At 40.7% G+C, this 16,696-nt stretch overlaps 1 protein-coding gene across 1 annotated transcript in view; it reads left to right on the forward strand.

Moving 5' to 3' along the window:
- Window positions 1-16,696, forward strand: part of TTN (titin) — a 501,281-nt gene that overhangs the window by 464,814 nt on the left and 19,771 nt on the right. Inside the window, exons 350-369 of the mRNA XM_078776713.1 lie at window positions 18-314; window positions 736-1,323; window positions 1,464-1,763; window positions 1,977-2,273; window positions 2,555-2,842; window positions 2,950-3,249; window positions 3,467-3,769; window positions 3,975-4,280; window positions 4,399-6,165; window positions 6,327-6,620; window positions 7,799-8,083; window positions 8,330-8,629; window positions 8,762-10,828; window positions 11,055-11,357; window positions 11,481-11,786; window positions 11,910-12,200; window positions 14,600-14,899; window positions 15,149-15,454; window positions 15,823-16,128; window positions 16,280-16,561. Of these exons, the coding sequence (XP_078632839.1) occupies window positions 18-314; window positions 736-1,323; window positions 1,464-1,763; window positions 1,977-2,273; window positions 2,555-2,842; window positions 2,950-3,249; window positions 3,467-3,769; window positions 3,975-4,280; window positions 4,399-6,165; window positions 6,327-6,620; window positions 7,799-8,083; window positions 8,330-8,629; window positions 8,762-10,828; window positions 11,055-11,357; window positions 11,481-11,786; window positions 11,910-12,200; window positions 14,600-14,899; window positions 15,149-15,454; window positions 15,823-16,128; window positions 16,280-16,561 (9,486 nt within the window). The remainder of the gene's footprint in view (window positions 1-17; window positions 315-735; window positions 1,324-1,463; window positions 1,764-1,976; window positions 2,274-2,554; window positions 2,843-2,949; window positions 3,250-3,466; window positions 3,770-3,974; window positions 4,281-4,398; window positions 6,166-6,326; window positions 6,621-7,798; window positions 8,084-8,329; window positions 8,630-8,761; window positions 10,829-11,054; window positions 11,358-11,480; window positions 11,787-11,909; window positions 12,201-14,599; window positions 14,900-15,148; window positions 15,455-15,822; window positions 16,129-16,279; window positions 16,562-16,696) is intronic.

Consider the following 16,696-nt stretch of genomic DNA (forward strand, 5'->3'; position numbering starts at 1 on the left):
ATTGTTCATACCCACAGAAAAACCGGGACCTCCTGAAAAACTTGGTATAACGAGTATCACCAAGGACTGCGTCTGCCTCTCCTGGCTGAAGCCTGAGCATGATGGTGGAAGCCGGATTGTAGGCTATGTAGTGGAGATGGTTGAGAAAGGAAAGCAGGCATGGACACATTGTGCATTTGTAAAATCCACACAGTATGCTGCTCAATGTCTTAGGGAGAACATGGAATTGTTCTTCCGTGTCATGGCCCAAAATGAAGCCGGATTGGGTGAACCCAGAGAGATGTTGATGCCTGTGCTGGTCAAAGATCAACTTGGTATGTCAATAATGACCCATCATTGTCATTTAATTAATCAATAAGAAATGTCACTTTTTTCCACAGAAATGTTAAATGTAATAATAGATTCTGCTACAATCAGGAATTTACCTAGGATGCATATCATGCAAAGCTTGTGAGACATTATAGAAAGCTGCAGAGATGACATTTAGATTGAAAGAATGACGAGAGAACAATATTGACAAATAAGGCCTGCTAAACGCTGAAATATTTTTTATCCTCTCAAAATCAACTGCACTCATCACAAAGCTCTGATTGTTTTTCACAATCTTTACTTGTAATTACCTCTGCATCTTGCTTGTAAAAAATATTTTTCATAGAACATTCAGTGATTACTTTTTTCCAAGTTTGCTGGTATTTTCCTTGCATTGACTGCACCATTTGTTTATTTTCCTTCCAGAAAAACCTAACTTGGACCTGAAAAACTTCCCACATCACACAGTATTTGTGAAGGCTGGAGCAAAATTAACATTTGATATTCCTATCTCTGGCAAACCACTCCCAAAAATTACCTTCTCCAAGAATAATGTTGTCATAAATCCTTCATTAAGGTTTGACTATGAAACTACAGCTGAGGCCTGTGTGGTTTGTATCAAGGAATGTACCATTGCTGATGCTGGAAAGTATGATATCACAGCTACTAACAGCAGTGGAAGAGCATCAACGGACTTAAATATTGTGGTACTTGACAGGCCGGGCCCACCGATCGGACCAGTTGTGATCAGTCATGTCATGGAAGACAATCTGTCATTGAAGTGGGAACCACCGGAGTATGATGGAGGAAGCCAGGTCACAAACTATATTATTTCCAAGCGCGACACAAGTTCCGGTACATGGTCGGATGTGTCATCAATGGTGGCCAGAAACGTCATGAAAGTAACAAGGTTGACCACAGGAGAAGAGTACCAGTTCCGCATCAAGGCAGAGAACCGCTTTGGAATAAGTGACCATCTGGATTCAGCAGCAGTTACTGTCAAACTTCCCTACAGTAAGTCAGTGTTTTAATATACATTTTGACTTGTGTCTACTCTTAGCAGGAAATACTTGTGTGTAACCAATGTTGAATGACTTAGTATCTCCCAATATTTTGTCCCATTCAATCTCTACTTTTCTTTATTTGTCATACAGCAACACCTGGACCTCCTTCTACTCCTCTCGTCAAGTCTGTAACCAAGGAGAGCATGGTGTTGAGCTGGAATCAACCTGTGATTGATGGAGGCTCCTCTGTTCTTGGTTACCACCTTGAAATGAAGGACAGAAACAGCATCCTATGGCAAAAAGTGAATCGTGCCCTCATCCGTAGCATACACTTGAAGGTCAATGTCATGGCTGGTCTCATTTATGAATTCCGGGTGTATGCTGAAAATGCCGCTGGAATTGGAAAGGTTAGCAGTCCTTCAGAGCCAGTTTTAGCCATTGATGCCTGTGGTGAGTTTTATTTTTGTTTGTTTATATATATATTTTTTCATGTCATGCACTTAAAATATCATATGTAGTATTATTCAGCAAAAGTTATTTTTGTGATGAGTATAACATACCATTTTGCAACATTCAGCTATTGAGTGACTGTATATTTAACTTTATTCACTTTCATTATTTAAATTTAAAATTTGCTGAATATATTTTCACTCGCATTTTTAGAACCTCCAAGAAATCTCCAAGTCACTGACATTGCCAAGACTACTGTGAGTCTTTCTTGGAAGAAGCCAGCTTTTGATGGTGGCTGCAAAATCGTTGGCTATGTCGTCGAGCGTCGAGATTTGCCTAATGGACGATGGACAAAAAGCAGTTTTACGAACATCACTGAGACCTTCTTTACTGTCACTGGTCTATCAAAAGATGCAGAATATGAGTTCAGAGTTCGTGCAAGGAATGCTGTTGGATCATCAAGTAATCCATCTGAAGTTGTTGGTCCTGTCAGGTGTCAGGACACACTTGGTAAGCTCATGGCGCTGATAGTTTACTTTTCCTTGCTTTCACATTTTCTTCTGTTCTATCGTATAACTGAATTTTTCAAAAATATATTCTAGAAAAACACTTTTCAATTCTCAGTCAATTTTAATTTTATTTTACTGATACCCTTAACTTTTACATTCCATTTAATTTGTTGAGAAATTTCAGGATCATCTCAGTCATACCAAGAAATATTCATTTATGTGTTTGCGACTCTACTTACCCCATACTTACTTTACCTATGCATCTCCATTTTCTCCCGCAAGGTGCACCTGAAATTGACTTACCGGCAGAATATCTGGATGTTGTCAAAATAAGGGCAGACAACACCATTAAATTCATGTTGCCCTTCTCTGGCAAGCCGTTGCCAACAGCTGAATGGAGCAAAGATGGCAAAGAGCTGCAGTCCACTTCCCAGTTATTCATTGCGAACACTACTGACCGTGCATCTCTCCTCCTTAAAGATGTCACAAAATCAAACACTGGAAACTATACCTTGCTGCTCAGCAATGCCATTGGTAAAACATCAGCCACGATTAAGCTACAAGTTCTTGGTAAGTGGATGATTTATCTCCTTTCATATGTACCTGCCATCTGTTGGTGGTGTATTTGATATATCAACAAAAAATAATTTCTTTAAATTGTACTGTTTGTCTTTCAGACACGCCAGGTCGTCCAGGCGGCCCGATACAGTTCAAAACTGTAACAGCTGAGAAGGCCTCGATAACATGGGAGCCTCCAAGTGAGGACGGTGGTGCAGCAATTAGTCACTATATTGTTGAAAAACGTGAAACCAGCCGCGTCGCATGGGTCATTGTTAGTGAAGATCACCAAGACCTAAGCATCACTGTGCCAAAGCTCATTAAGGGCAATGAATATCAGTTACGAGTCAAAGCTGTCAACAAGTATGGAGCAGGAGATCCTCTAGACTCTGAGACCATTATTGCCAAAAACAGTTTTGGTAAGTTGCGTTTTGTTAAAATCATTTGCATTCAATGAATAACAATTTTGGATCTTAAACTCAGAATTAACACATTAAAGAAAACGAAAACAAAATTTGTGAAACAGTTTATGATACTTCTGCATATTCAATATTTTACTGAATTTCAATGACACACAAAGTTATCTCGATTGTTATTTACAAACAATATAAATGTTTTTTTTCTTTTCATTTACAGTTACACCGGGACCTCCAAGCACCCCAGAGGTTACAACTGTAACCAAACATTCCATGACAGTGACCTGGAAGAGACCAACTGCGGATGGTGGAAATGAAGTTTCAGGCTACATTTTGGAGCGTAGAGAAAAGAAGAGCTTGCGTTGGGTAAAAGTTGCCAAAGATTTCATCCGTGATACTAGGCAGAAGGTTTCTGGTCTCATGGAGGGCTTTGAATATCAATACAAGGTCTGTGCCATCAATGCTGCAGGAAACGGAGCTTTCTCTGAACCATGTGATCTTGTGAAGGCTGAAGACCCTATTGGTATGATCTCATATTTTAATATATAATCTGTTGGTAAGGTTAGTTTATTGTTGTAGTACTACTCATGGAGCTGAAATAAATAAAATCTGAATTATGCAAGACTATATTCTTGTTTTTCTGTAACATTTCAGTATCAAATTGAAAACTTTTGTAATCTACATCCTTTAAAGACTTGATATGCTTCCGGCAATTTTGTTTTTGTCAGACACACCCTGTGCACCAAACAAGATCAAGGTTGTGGACAGCACCAAAACGTCGGTCACATTGGCTTGGAGCCCACCAGTGTATGATGGTGGCCGGAAAGTCACCTCGTATATTGTGGAAAAGAAGGAGGTTGAGGAAGAAGCATGGTCTGTTGTCAGCATTAAAGGAGAAGTCAGAACAACAGAATATGTTGTCGCTCCCTTGACTACAGGAATACTTTACCAGTTCCGTGTATCAGCAGTCAATGAAGCAGGAGCAGGAAAACCATTAGAACTTTCAGAACCAGTACAGGCAAAAGACATTATTGGTAAGACAAAAAAAACACCACATATTTTCATTTATACTTTGCCCTATATTGAAAGGGAAAAGTAAAAAAATAAAAAAATCAGCATTCATTAATTTGCTGTAATTTTTGTATTTTGCAGAATCACCACAGATTGATCTTGATGCTGCTCTGAGACAATCTATTACTGTCAAGGCAGGCCAGAACGTTGAAATATTATTACCTTTCAGTGGCCGCCCAACTCCCACGATTACCTGGAAGAAAGATAATCTTAACATCGCTGAGGATGTCAGGTATCAAATTGTCAACACCGAATCTTCCACCCGTCTCAACATAAATGAGGTCACACGCAATGACACTGGAAAGTATGTCCTTACACTTGATAATGGTGTGGGTGAAGCCAAATCAACATTTGTGACCGTGAAGGTCCAAGATACACCTGGAAGTTCCCATAACCTGAAGTACAAAAACGTAAGCCTTGGCACAGTCACTCTCACTTGGGATCCCCCGAAGAACAACGGTGGAGCTGAGGTTGTGAACTACATTATCGAAAAGAGAGACACCACCAAAAGGGCATGGTCAATGGTGACCACAAAATGTGTCACAACATCATTCAAACTTACAGGACTGTCAGAAAAGCTATCCTACTTCTTCCGTATCCTTGCAGAAAATGAATATGGAATTGGTGCACCTCATGAGGCTACAGATTCTGTCAATCCAAGTGAGATTCCAGGTCCAGTAAAAGACCTGGACATGAAGGATTCCACCAAGACCTCTGTAATTATACATTGGACAAAGCCTGAACATGATGGCGGCAGCATAGTGACTGATTATGTAGTTGAGAAGAGGGTGAAGGGCGGAGACCATTGGGAAACAGCGGGCACTACAAAGTCCCATGAATTTGAAGTAACAAACCTCAAAGAGCTGTCTTTCATGGAATTTCAAGTTTTTGCAAAAAATGAAAAAGGCCTAAGTGAAGGCACTGTTTGCGGACCCATTCAGGTTAAAGACTACATAATTGAACCAGAGGCAGATCTCTCGGATATACCAAACAAACAGATAATTGTTCGCATTGGAAATAACATGAATGTTGAGATTCCATACAAAGGAAAACCACGCCCTTCAATGCAATGGACAAAGGACAACATCCCAATGAAGGAAACTGAGCGAGTGCGAGTCAAGAAAATGGAACGCCACATCCAATTCTCAATCAAAAACGTGAATAAAAAAGATGGTGGAAAATACACCTTGATTCTTGACAGTGGTGTGTCCAGGAAAACATTTGCGCTAACACTCATCACACTTGGCCCTCCATCAAAGCCAAAAGCACCAGTGAACTTTGCTGAGATAAAGTCTGATAGTGTAATAATCTCCTGGCAGCCACCAGAGGATGATGGGGGAAGTGAGATTACATCTTATACTGTTGAGAAGCGTGAATCATCACAGACACAGTGGAAAATGGTTTCTGCTAGTGTGGCAAGAACAACCTTTAAGATTCCCAACCTATTGAAGGGGGCTGAGTACAGCTTCCGTATACATGCCGAAAATCGTCTTGGGATGAGTGAACCGCTCATTTCAACTACAGTTGTGGCCAAACATCAGTTCAGAGTGCCAGGCCCACCAAGTCGCCCAGTTGTGTATAATATCACATCTGATGGAATGACCATTTCCTGGGACAAACCAGTTTATGATGGCGGTGCTGAAATCACAGGTTACCATGTTGATAAGAAAGAGCGCAACAGCATACTTTGGCAGAGGGTGAATAAGCATATCATTAGCAACAGAGAATACAGGGTGACGGGACTTCTCGAAGGCCTGGAGTACCAGTTCTGTGTGTTTGCGGAGAACAGTGTTGGCCTGGGACCAGCGAGTGAACCCAATAAACACATCTTTGCAGTTTCACCAGTTGGTAAGTTTTCTGACTTAAAAAAACAATTGTAAAATAAACTTATGGTTGTTGTCACTTGAACAACATAAAGCAGTTAATGTGAAAATGTTACATGTTTGTCTAAGTTGCCACTGTCACAGTTGAAATAATAAAGTGTGCATTGGTTGACACCTCTTCTGCAGATCCTCCAGGTACACCAGACTATATCGACGTCACCCGTGAGACAGTCACACTCAAGTGGGAAGCACCACTCCGTGATGGTGGTGCAAAGATTGTGGCATACACAGTTGAGAGGCGTCAAAGCGGAGGTCGCTGGCTGAGGTGCAACTTCACTGACGTCAGCGAATGCTTGTACACAGTCACTGGCCTGAGCTCTGGAGACCGCTACGAGTTCAGAGTGATTGCTCGAAATGCCGTTGGGACAATCAGCCCACCTTCCCAATCATCAGGCTACATTATGACCAGGGATGAAAGTGGTAAGTGTATTTCAGGCACAAAAATCCTTCATTTGCTTTTTATTTACAATAAATAATTTTAACATCCATCAATTGAAAGCATTTTATTGGGCTTGAAAATACCTTTCAGCCTCAGTGAATATCATATAAGATAGTGTGACAGGGTAAGCAAAGCATTATTATTATTACACTGTAATGAGTTGGAAGTAGATTTAAATGTAGAAATAAAATCTGAGATTAACCCAAAGACTCAATAGCTCAATGGGCTGTTGCCATGTAAACGATGAGGTCCTTGGGTTTGGGTTCCTGGTTGAGTCAGAGTTTTTTCACACTAGACCCATGCAGGTATTTATTCCTGTTTATCAAATATGTGGTGAAAAGAGAGTGGTAAGTGTGGGAAAATTCCGTGTTTGGTCAGGGGTCACTCAGATAGCTCAAATGGCAGAGCACTGGTATGGTTCATCAGACGGCCTGCGTTTGATTCCTAGTCTGGCTGTGTAGTTTTCCCACAGGTATTGATTTAAAAAAATTTTTAAACATTATCATAATAACTGATTTATGATTTCCCACTAAGGCTGATTGAGCCACCATGGTTATAATTGATCAGCAAAATTTTGCAAAATAATTAACATTGCTTGCACTGACATGAAAGCAAACATCAGAACATATATGTCTGTCTCATGTTAAAGATACTTGGTCATGCATTTCTGCCATTCTTTAGTCCACACATTGCAAAGTTCACTTCAATGAATAATTGTCAAAATTATTCATGAAAGATATATTTTGGAATAATTACAGTAACAGATGTTTTCTTTTTGAGTTAGTTGCTTATACAGTTGAAGGTTATGAGAGTGTGATAATGTTTAGTTATCCGGGATAAACTTCATTGTCGGTTTGGTGAAACAAATATATTAATTGGCTAAACAGACTTTCTTACATGTTTGCTTTATTTATTGAACAATAATTTCTCAACGTAAAGCCATATGAGTATATTGCGATATATTCGTTTTGTATTGTAGCTGATTAAATATGAAAAATTACTTCACAACGTTAAATAGAATAATGCGCAGATAATATATAAATAATGCTTGTAGTTGCTCAATAATTATGTCGATGTACTATACGACATTGTTTGGAAATCAACATTTTGTTGGCACTATTTGAATAAAACTCTAATCATTCTTTTTCTTCCACTGCAGTTGCACCAAATGTGGAGTTTCTTGAACAACGCGAGGGTCAGACAGTGAAAGCGGGTGACAGCACGACTATACGTACAATCATCACTGGCAGACCAGCGCCGACAGTCACCTGGTACAAGGATGGCGATGAAATCGACAAGCATATGGGCATTGAAGTGACTACGATCATTGGTTCTAGCAAAGCATTTATCCGTGACTGCTCCCGTGACCACCGTGGCGTGTATACAGTTGAGGCTAAGAATGATTCCGGCACAAAGAGTGAACAGATCACAGTCAGAGTCCATGGTACGTGTGAGGTTTTACAAATGGTTGGAATATAATTATTTCTCTTAAATGACGAAGCAATAATTATGGAGTTCAATGTCACCCATGAAGTTTGATTGAGAAATATGTATAAAAATGTATAACTTGTGCTATTAAAACTTTGGTGATATTTTACCTTTCGTAAATGTTTAGCATATGTTTTTGTTCAGTGTTTGTACTACCTTGAGCAAACTCAAAGCTTTTCTCCAATCTTCTCTTAACCTCCAGATACTCCTGGTCCACCATTGGGACCAATTCGCTTCACTAACATCACAGGAACAATGCTGAACATGTTTTGGGAACCACCTGATAATGATGGGTGCTCAATTATCACACACTATGTCATTGAGAAGCGTGAAACCTCTCGAGTTGCCTGGGTTCTGGTAACTGACAACTGCAAGGCATGTTCTTATGGTGTCAGTAAACTCATCGTGAACAACGAGTATCAGTTCCGCATCTGTGCCGTCAACAAATTTGGCGTGGGCAGGCCACTGGACTGCGAGCCTGTAGTTGCCAAGGTTCAGTTTAGTAAGTATTGATTTTACCTCCCAATATCAAATATTTTACGCAATGCTTCCAATGTTGTTACTTGTAGGTTGTGATATTTTTTTTTTTTTAAGTATTGAAAACTATAACTTGTTGGCATTTCTTTCTTTTCAGCGGTTCCTAGTGCACCTGGAACACCAGAACCTTCAATCGTGACTGGCGACACCATAATAATGAACTGGGCAAGACCCAAGTCGGATGGTGGCAATGAAATTGAACAATACATTTTGGAACGGCGTGAGAATAAGAGCTTGCGATGGGTGAAAGTTTACAGCAAGAGAGCTATTACTGAGGGAAGGTTCCGTGTTACAGGCCTTGTCGAAGGCAATGAGTACGAGTTCCGTGTAATGGCAGAAAATAATGCCGGTGCTGGGCCCGCCAGTGATGCTTCACGATTAATTAAGTGCAAAGCACCTGTGAATCCCCCAACAGCTCCAACTGTGGTTAAGGTGATTGACACAACCAAGAAAAGTGTGAGCCTAGAATGGACAACACCAGCATTTGATGGTGGCGCTGAGATTATTGGCTATGTCATTGAAAAGTGCAAAGCAGGACTAGATGAGTGGCACAAAGTAAATCCCGAGGCTTGTGTTTTTACGAACTACACTGTTGAGGACCTTAAAGCAGGTGAGGAGTACCGATTCCGTGTTTGTGCTGTCAACTCTGCTGGCAAAGGTGAACCTTGTGAAGTTCCAGCTACTGTACAAGCTTCTGACAAACTGTCCTCTCCTGAGATTGATATTGATGCTAGCTTCAAACAGACACACATTGTCAAATCTGGAGATACAATCAAGTTGCAGGTCGCTTTCAAAGGACGCCCTGTGCCTATGGCCATTTGGACAAAGCCAGATTCAGACCTGGGCATACGTGCTCACATTCACACAACTCATACTCAAAGTATCCTGATGATTGAGAACTGCAATCGTTATGATTCTGGAAAGTATACCCTCAGCCTGGATAATACAAGTGGTAAAAAGGCAATCACCCTCACAGTAAAAGTTCTGGCTACTCCTGGACCCCCAGGACCAATAACCTTCAAGGACGTGATGAGAGGTAGCCTCACTATGATGTGGGATGTTCCAAGCAATGATGGTGGAGCTCGGGTTTACAATTACATCATTCAAAAGCGAGAGGCAACTCGCCGCAGCTGGCAAACCATCACTGAACAGACAAGTCGCTTGATTTACAAAGTAACCAACCTCAGTGAAGGAGTGCCATACTTCTTCCGAATAATGGGAGAAAATGAAAACGGTGTGGGTGAACCATATGAGACACCTGAACCAATTGTCACCTCAGAAGAACCTGCTCCACCTAAGCACCTCAAAGTGGTTGATACAACTCGCACATCAGTGTCTTTGGCTTGGATAAAGCCAGACCATGATGGGGGTAGTCGCATTTCCTATTACATCATCGAGATGAAGCAGAAGGAATCTGATCACTGGTTGGAGGTATTGCAAACCAAACACTTAACAGCCACTATTGAGGGACTTATGGAGAACTCTGAGTATGAACTTCGTGTCAGGGCAAAGAATGATGCTGGGTGCAGTGAACCAAGAGAAGCCTTTTCTTCCGTTATCATCAAGGAACCACTTATTGAGCCTGAAGCTGACCTCAGTGGAATCCCTGATAGAAAGATCACTTGCAAGGCAGGTACCACATTCTCCATTGATGCTCCTTACACTGGACGTCCTCTTCCCAAGGTTATGTGGAAACATGACGATGTACGATTGAAAACTACGGAGCGGATTAAAATCAAGACAACAAAGGAGCGCACATTGCTCACAGTGAAGGACAGCATGCGAGCTGATTCAGGGCGATATAACATAGTCCTTGAAAACAGCACAGGTGTATTGTCATTTGCTGTTATGGTCAACGTATTTGGGAAACCTGCGCCTATCAGCGGTCATATCAACGTGAGTTCCATGACGGTAGAATCATGCGTGCTTTCCTGGAATGAGCCAGAAGATGATGGTGGGAGCCCCATAACTAACTATATTGTAGAGAAACGGGAATCGGGCAGTTCGTTCTGGCAGCTAATCAACTCAAGTGTCAAGAGGACACAAATCAAAGTCACCCACCTGGCCAAATACATGGAGTACACGTTCCGTGTGACTGCCGAGAATCGTTTTGGATGCAGCCGTGCAGTCGAGTCGAATCCTGTGGTTGCTGAGCATCCATTCTGTAAGTATCGTTTCACTCAACGTGTTATTTATAGACTATATATTTGACTTTATTTTGCTTTTGCAGCATTGAAAGCTGGAAAATGTTTCAAACCTGCTTTCATAATGAAGCTGATTTCAGTGATTGGAAATGAAAGCCATACTTGCAAAAAATCATTTTAACGTTGAAGTTGTCTGTTTTGGTAACTATGTTGAACTGATTAGAACTCTTGCATTTTGCCTCACAGTGCCACCAAGTGCACCAACACACCCCGAAGTGTACTTCGTGTCAGCCACAGCAATGTCCATTAAGTGGGAAGAGCCATATAATGATGGGGGCAGCAAGGTCACAGCATACTGGATCGAGAAGAAAGAGCGTAACAGCATCTTGTGGGTGAAAGAAAACAACCTCCCCTGTCTGGAGTGCAATTACAAGGTTACCAGTTTGGTGGAAGGCCTCGAGTACCAGTTCCGCATCTATGCAATGAACGCAGCAGGGATGAGCAAACCGAGTGATGCATCAAGGCCAATGATAGCACAGAACCCTGTTGGTGAGTGTGCATATTTTAACAATTTTATTGTAACATGTATAATGACAAATACATAGTGTTCGGCAACATCAGTTGATGGTTTGTTGTCCAGTCATTAAAAGGTAACATAATGTTTGTGCACAGATCCACCAGGAACACCTGAAGTTACAGATGTGTCACGTTCAAGCGTGTCCATCAAGTGGACTGTACCACTGTCAGATGGTGGAAGCAAACTTGTAGGATACATCGTCGAGCGCAAGCCATACAACGAGGAAGGCGAGGGTCGCTGGCTCAAATGCAATTACACAAATATTCCAGATACCTTCTACACCATCACAAGTCTGAGTGAAGATGAGGTGTATGAGTTCCGTGTGCTTGCCAGGAATTCTGCTGGTGTAATCAGCAAACCATCTGCATCAACTGGAGCTGTTACCTGCAAAGATGAGAATGGTAACTATGAACATAGTAGCAAACAATATTATTTTCTTTTCCATGGTACAGTATAGACCTTTCAAAGTGAGCTATGAGATAATTACGTTGGAATTCTTGTGACCCTCCCTCTTATCTCTTCAGTGCCACCAAAAGCACAGTTGGAGAGTAGACTTCTGGGTGAGGTAGTCACAATTCGTGCAGGCTCTGACCTGGTGCTGGATGCAGCAGTAGGCGGCAAGCCTGATCCACAAGTCTTCTGGTCCAAGGGAGAAAACGAGCTGGATGTCAGTGAAAAGGTCTCGCTACAGTACACCAGTAAACGGGCCATTGCCATCATCAAGTTCTGCGATCGCAATGACAGTGGCAAATATATCCTCACTGTCCGCAATGAAAGTGGTATGAAGACTGCAACAGTGACCATCAAAGTGCTTGGTAAGCTACATCGGTTGACACGATTTTTCAGTGAGAGATGCTCTTACCACATGTTATATATATATATACAGTATATATATATATATATATATATATATATATATATATATATATATATATATATATATATATATATATATATATATATATATATATATATTCACGTGAAAAAGTAAGTACACCCCATGTAAAGTTTTGACTTTTTCAACATATTTCAACATACAGCTATTTGAACTTCATTTCAACAATATTGACAGATAAAGGTGATATAATATAACAAATATCATGAAACATTTACATTTTGTAGTCCATTGTATAATTTAAATAAACATAAATGCAAATTTAGCATGTGGAAAAAGAAAGTACACCCCTACATTTATCACTACTTCAAATACCTAAAATTAGAATCAGGTGCACCAGCTCAGGTGCAAATGATTAGAACATCGTTAGAGAGGATCTTTGTGGAACCTGTCGTATTTAAACCTCAGACATTTCGTTTGGTTTGCTCTTTGTTGTTGAAGTGTGCGGCGTCACCAAGCCGAGATCAAAAGAGCTCTCTGAGGCCTTCAGAAAGAAGGTTATAGATGCCTACGAGTCTGGGAAGGGATTTAAAAAGATCTCCAAACAATTTGAAATCAATCATTCGACTGTCCGAAAGATCATCTACAAGTGGAGAAGATTCGAAAGAACTGCCAACTTGTTCAGGCCAGGCCGCCCCAGCAAGTTCAACCCGAGGGTAGACCGCAAGATGCCGAAAGAAGTCTCTAATAACCCCAGAATGTCATCACGGGACCTACATGTAGCTCTTGCCACTGTTGATGTCAAAGTGCACGAGTCTACCATTAGAAAGAGGCTGCACAAATTTGATGTACATGGGAGGTGTGCCAGGAGGAAACCTTTGCTGCCCAGAAAGAACATCAGGGCAAGACTAAAGTTTGCCAATGAACACCTAGGCAAAGACCAGCACTTCTGGAACAATGTGCTCTGGACAGATGAGTCAAAGGTAGAGCAATTTGGCCACAGTACCAGAAGACATGTTTGGCGAAAACCAAAGACAGCATTTGACCACAAGAACCTGATACCAATTGTAAAGCATGGTGGTGGAAATATTATGGTTTGGGGCAGCTTTGCTGCATCAGGGCCTGGGCAGCTCACCATCATAGAATCTACTATGAATTCTTCATTGTACCAGAGGATGCTTTGAGGATAATGTGAGGCCATCTGTCGGAAAGTTGAAGCTCAACCGAAGGTGGACCTTGTAACATGACAATGACCCCAAGCATACCAGTAAATCCACCAAGGAATGGCTGAAAATAAAGAAATGGAGGGTTCGGGAATTTTTCCCAGTTGAATTTTTCCAAGTTGAATTCTGGAATTTGAAATTTTTCCCAGTCGATGTCAGAGACTGGTAGACAGTTATAAGAAACGCCTACTTGAGGTTGTGTCTGCCAAAGGGGGCAATACCACCTATTAGAGCCAAGGGTGTACTTACTTTTACACAGAAGGAAACGGCATCTCTGTTAATTTTTTGTTGAATAAATTATTTCAAAGTCAATTTTTCATTGTTTTTTGTTCAATTAGATCAACTTTATCTATAGATACTGTTTAAATGAAGATTAAATATTGATATGTCCACATATGTTAAAAAGATTTTTTTTAAACATTTCATGGGGTGTACTTACTTTTTCCACATGTGAAATTTGCATTTATGTTTATTTAAATTATACAATGGACTACAAAATGTAAATATTTCATGATATTTGTTATATTATATCACATTTATCTATCAATATTGTTGAAATGAAGATCAAATAGCTGTATGTTGAAATATGTTGAAAAAGTCAAAACTTGACATGGGGTGTACTTACTTTTTCACGTGACTGTATATAACATGCTTTGTAACTGACTAATCAAAGCTGATATCTTTCAAAATTGGATTACAACATATGTTTCACTGCAAAACTCATAATTACCATACTTTGCTTCATCCACTTCATAAATTTAATAATACTGCAAATTATAAGCATATATCACCTGCACACATAACTAGTTCATCAATTATGACTAAGCATGATTAAAGAAAATGTTTTGATTTGTTGGATTTGAGCATTATGTGCTCCATCTTCTTTATCAATTTGCCTACTGTTTGCTGAAGTGCACATTACCTTTTTGATCAAGGTCAAAATTGTTTAGGAAAACAGATACGAAGTGCAAATTTCTACTAATACTAGTACTTCTTTAACGGCCCCAATTATTCCCTACCTCTTCATAGATTCTTAGTTATATTGGTTTTATTTTTTCCCAGGAAATTATAAAACCAGGACATATTTCACAGTATCATATAATATTTAAATTCCTGCTTCCCCCTCCACCTCTGACCTTCTTTTATCCCCCGGCAGACAATCCTGGACCTGTGAAGGCCCCGATACACGTCAGCCGCATCACGGAAGAGAAGTGCACACTTAGTTGGGAGCCTCCTGAAGAGGATGGTGGAGCTGAAATCACTCACTACCTGGTGGAGAGACGTGAGACAACACGACTCAATTGGGCCATTGTTGATTCAGAGTGCCAGACATTGTCCTGTGTGGCCTCTCGTCTGATTAAGAACAATGAGTATGTCTTCCGCATACGAGCTGTGAACAAGTATGGGCATGGTGAAGCAATGGAGTCTGTGCCAGTCGTGGCCAGAAATTCTTTCAGTGAGTTTTCCTCTCCTTGATTTAGCGCTTCAAGCATGTATTATGAGTAAGTTAAACTTGTGTGCATTTACTCTATCTGTAACAAAAAGGAAAATACAAGGAATTTTGACTGATTTTTTGCTTAACTATTTTACATACAATTTATATTATTCAACAGGCAGTAATGGCACTTTATGAATGTGGATATAACACCAGATATTGTTTTAAAATCACAATGTGCAAATCTCACCAATCATTCTGTCCTCGTAGCTATTCCATCTGCTCCTGGAGCTCCAGTGGCCACAGCAGCCAACAAAGAGCACATCATTATCGAATGGGAGAAACCAGAAACTGATGGTGGTAGTGAGATTACAACATACCTGGTGGACAGGCGCGAGAAACGGAGCTTGCGCTGGACTCGTATTAACCGTGGCAGTGACATCTATGACACTCGTCTAAAGGTTACAGGACTCATGGAAGGATGCGGATACCAGTTCCGCATCTCTGCCGAAAATGCTGCTGGCAGCAGTGAGCCAAGTGAATCATCCGACTACATATTGTGCAAGGAACCAACATGTAAGAGCATTTTTATATCCCACCCCATCCCATCTCGCCCCTTACAAATTCGCTTAATTTGGCAATGCAGTTGTTAAAGAAAATCCACTTGAGAGTAAAAATAGAAACCCATTTAAAGAACATTTTAAATTTTGTTCATTGGATGTATGTGCAAAATTTAAGTTCCTTAATCGCATACAAAGGTTATGTTATTGATTTGCTCCAAACAGAAAGAATAAAAAGGTTGTTTATTTAAAATTACAGGCACAGCCATTCAACCCTTAGGTTTTTGCATTTTGCATTCTAAGCTCATTTTGAATGAAAGAGAAGGAATATTTTTGTGAGCTGTGATTATAATGTTCTGATATCTTTTCTCATCTGCCGAGCAGATGTTCCAAGTGCACCACCAATCCCACGTGTTGTGGACACCACTCGGCGCAGCATCAGCCTAGCATGGTCCCGTCCACTATATGATGGTGGCAGCAATATCAAGGGTTACGTGCTGGAAATGCGTGAAGCTGACATGGACGAGTGGTACAGGCCATATACAGCTGCCCTCATCCACCATCCAGAGTTTACTGTGACCAACACGACGGTTGGAAAGCACTACTATTTCCGCGTTGCCGCTGTCAATGAAAATGGCATAAGTGAATTTGGAGAAACAAGTGCTGCTGTGGAGCCTGTCGACAGAATAGGTGAGAAACTACCTACACTGCTCATAATTTAGAATGGATTATTGCATCTGAAAATAATACACGAAAATATTGAACTCGTAGAATGCTATCTATATGGAAAACAATTGACTGCGGTGCTAATGTCATTCTTCTGTGCTGTGGCTTTTTTCAGAACAACCTGAGCTAGACTTGGAGCAAGACCTGAAAAAGATTGTGCAGGTGCGGGCTGGCTGCAGCCTGCGAATGATGGTCCGTGTCAGTGGCCGGCCACAACCACAAATCACCTGGAGCAGGCCAGACATGGACTTGGCTGCCCGTGCTTTCATTGAAACGACTGAATCATACTCACTGCTCACTATCGACAAGGTCAATCGTTATGACGCTGGCAGATACATCATCGAGGCAGAGAACCAGGCAGGAAAGAAATCATCTTCTGTAACAGTGAGGGTTTATGGTGAGTTGTAACAAATATTTGATTTTCATTGTATTGTATGAACATTATTGATTATTTTTGATAATGAAATATGTTTATTATGTTTTGACAGCAATCATCTTGCAAATTGCAATTCCATCAATGTGGATTTATTCT

This window comes from Myxine glutinosa, chromosome 1 (assembly GCF_964187855.1).
Source record: "Myxine glutinosa chromosome 1, kmMyxGlut1.1, whole genome shotgun sequence".
In the NCBI taxonomy this organism is placed as follows: Eukaryota; Metazoa; Chordata; class Myxini; order Myxiniformes; family Myxinidae; genus Myxine; species Myxine glutinosa.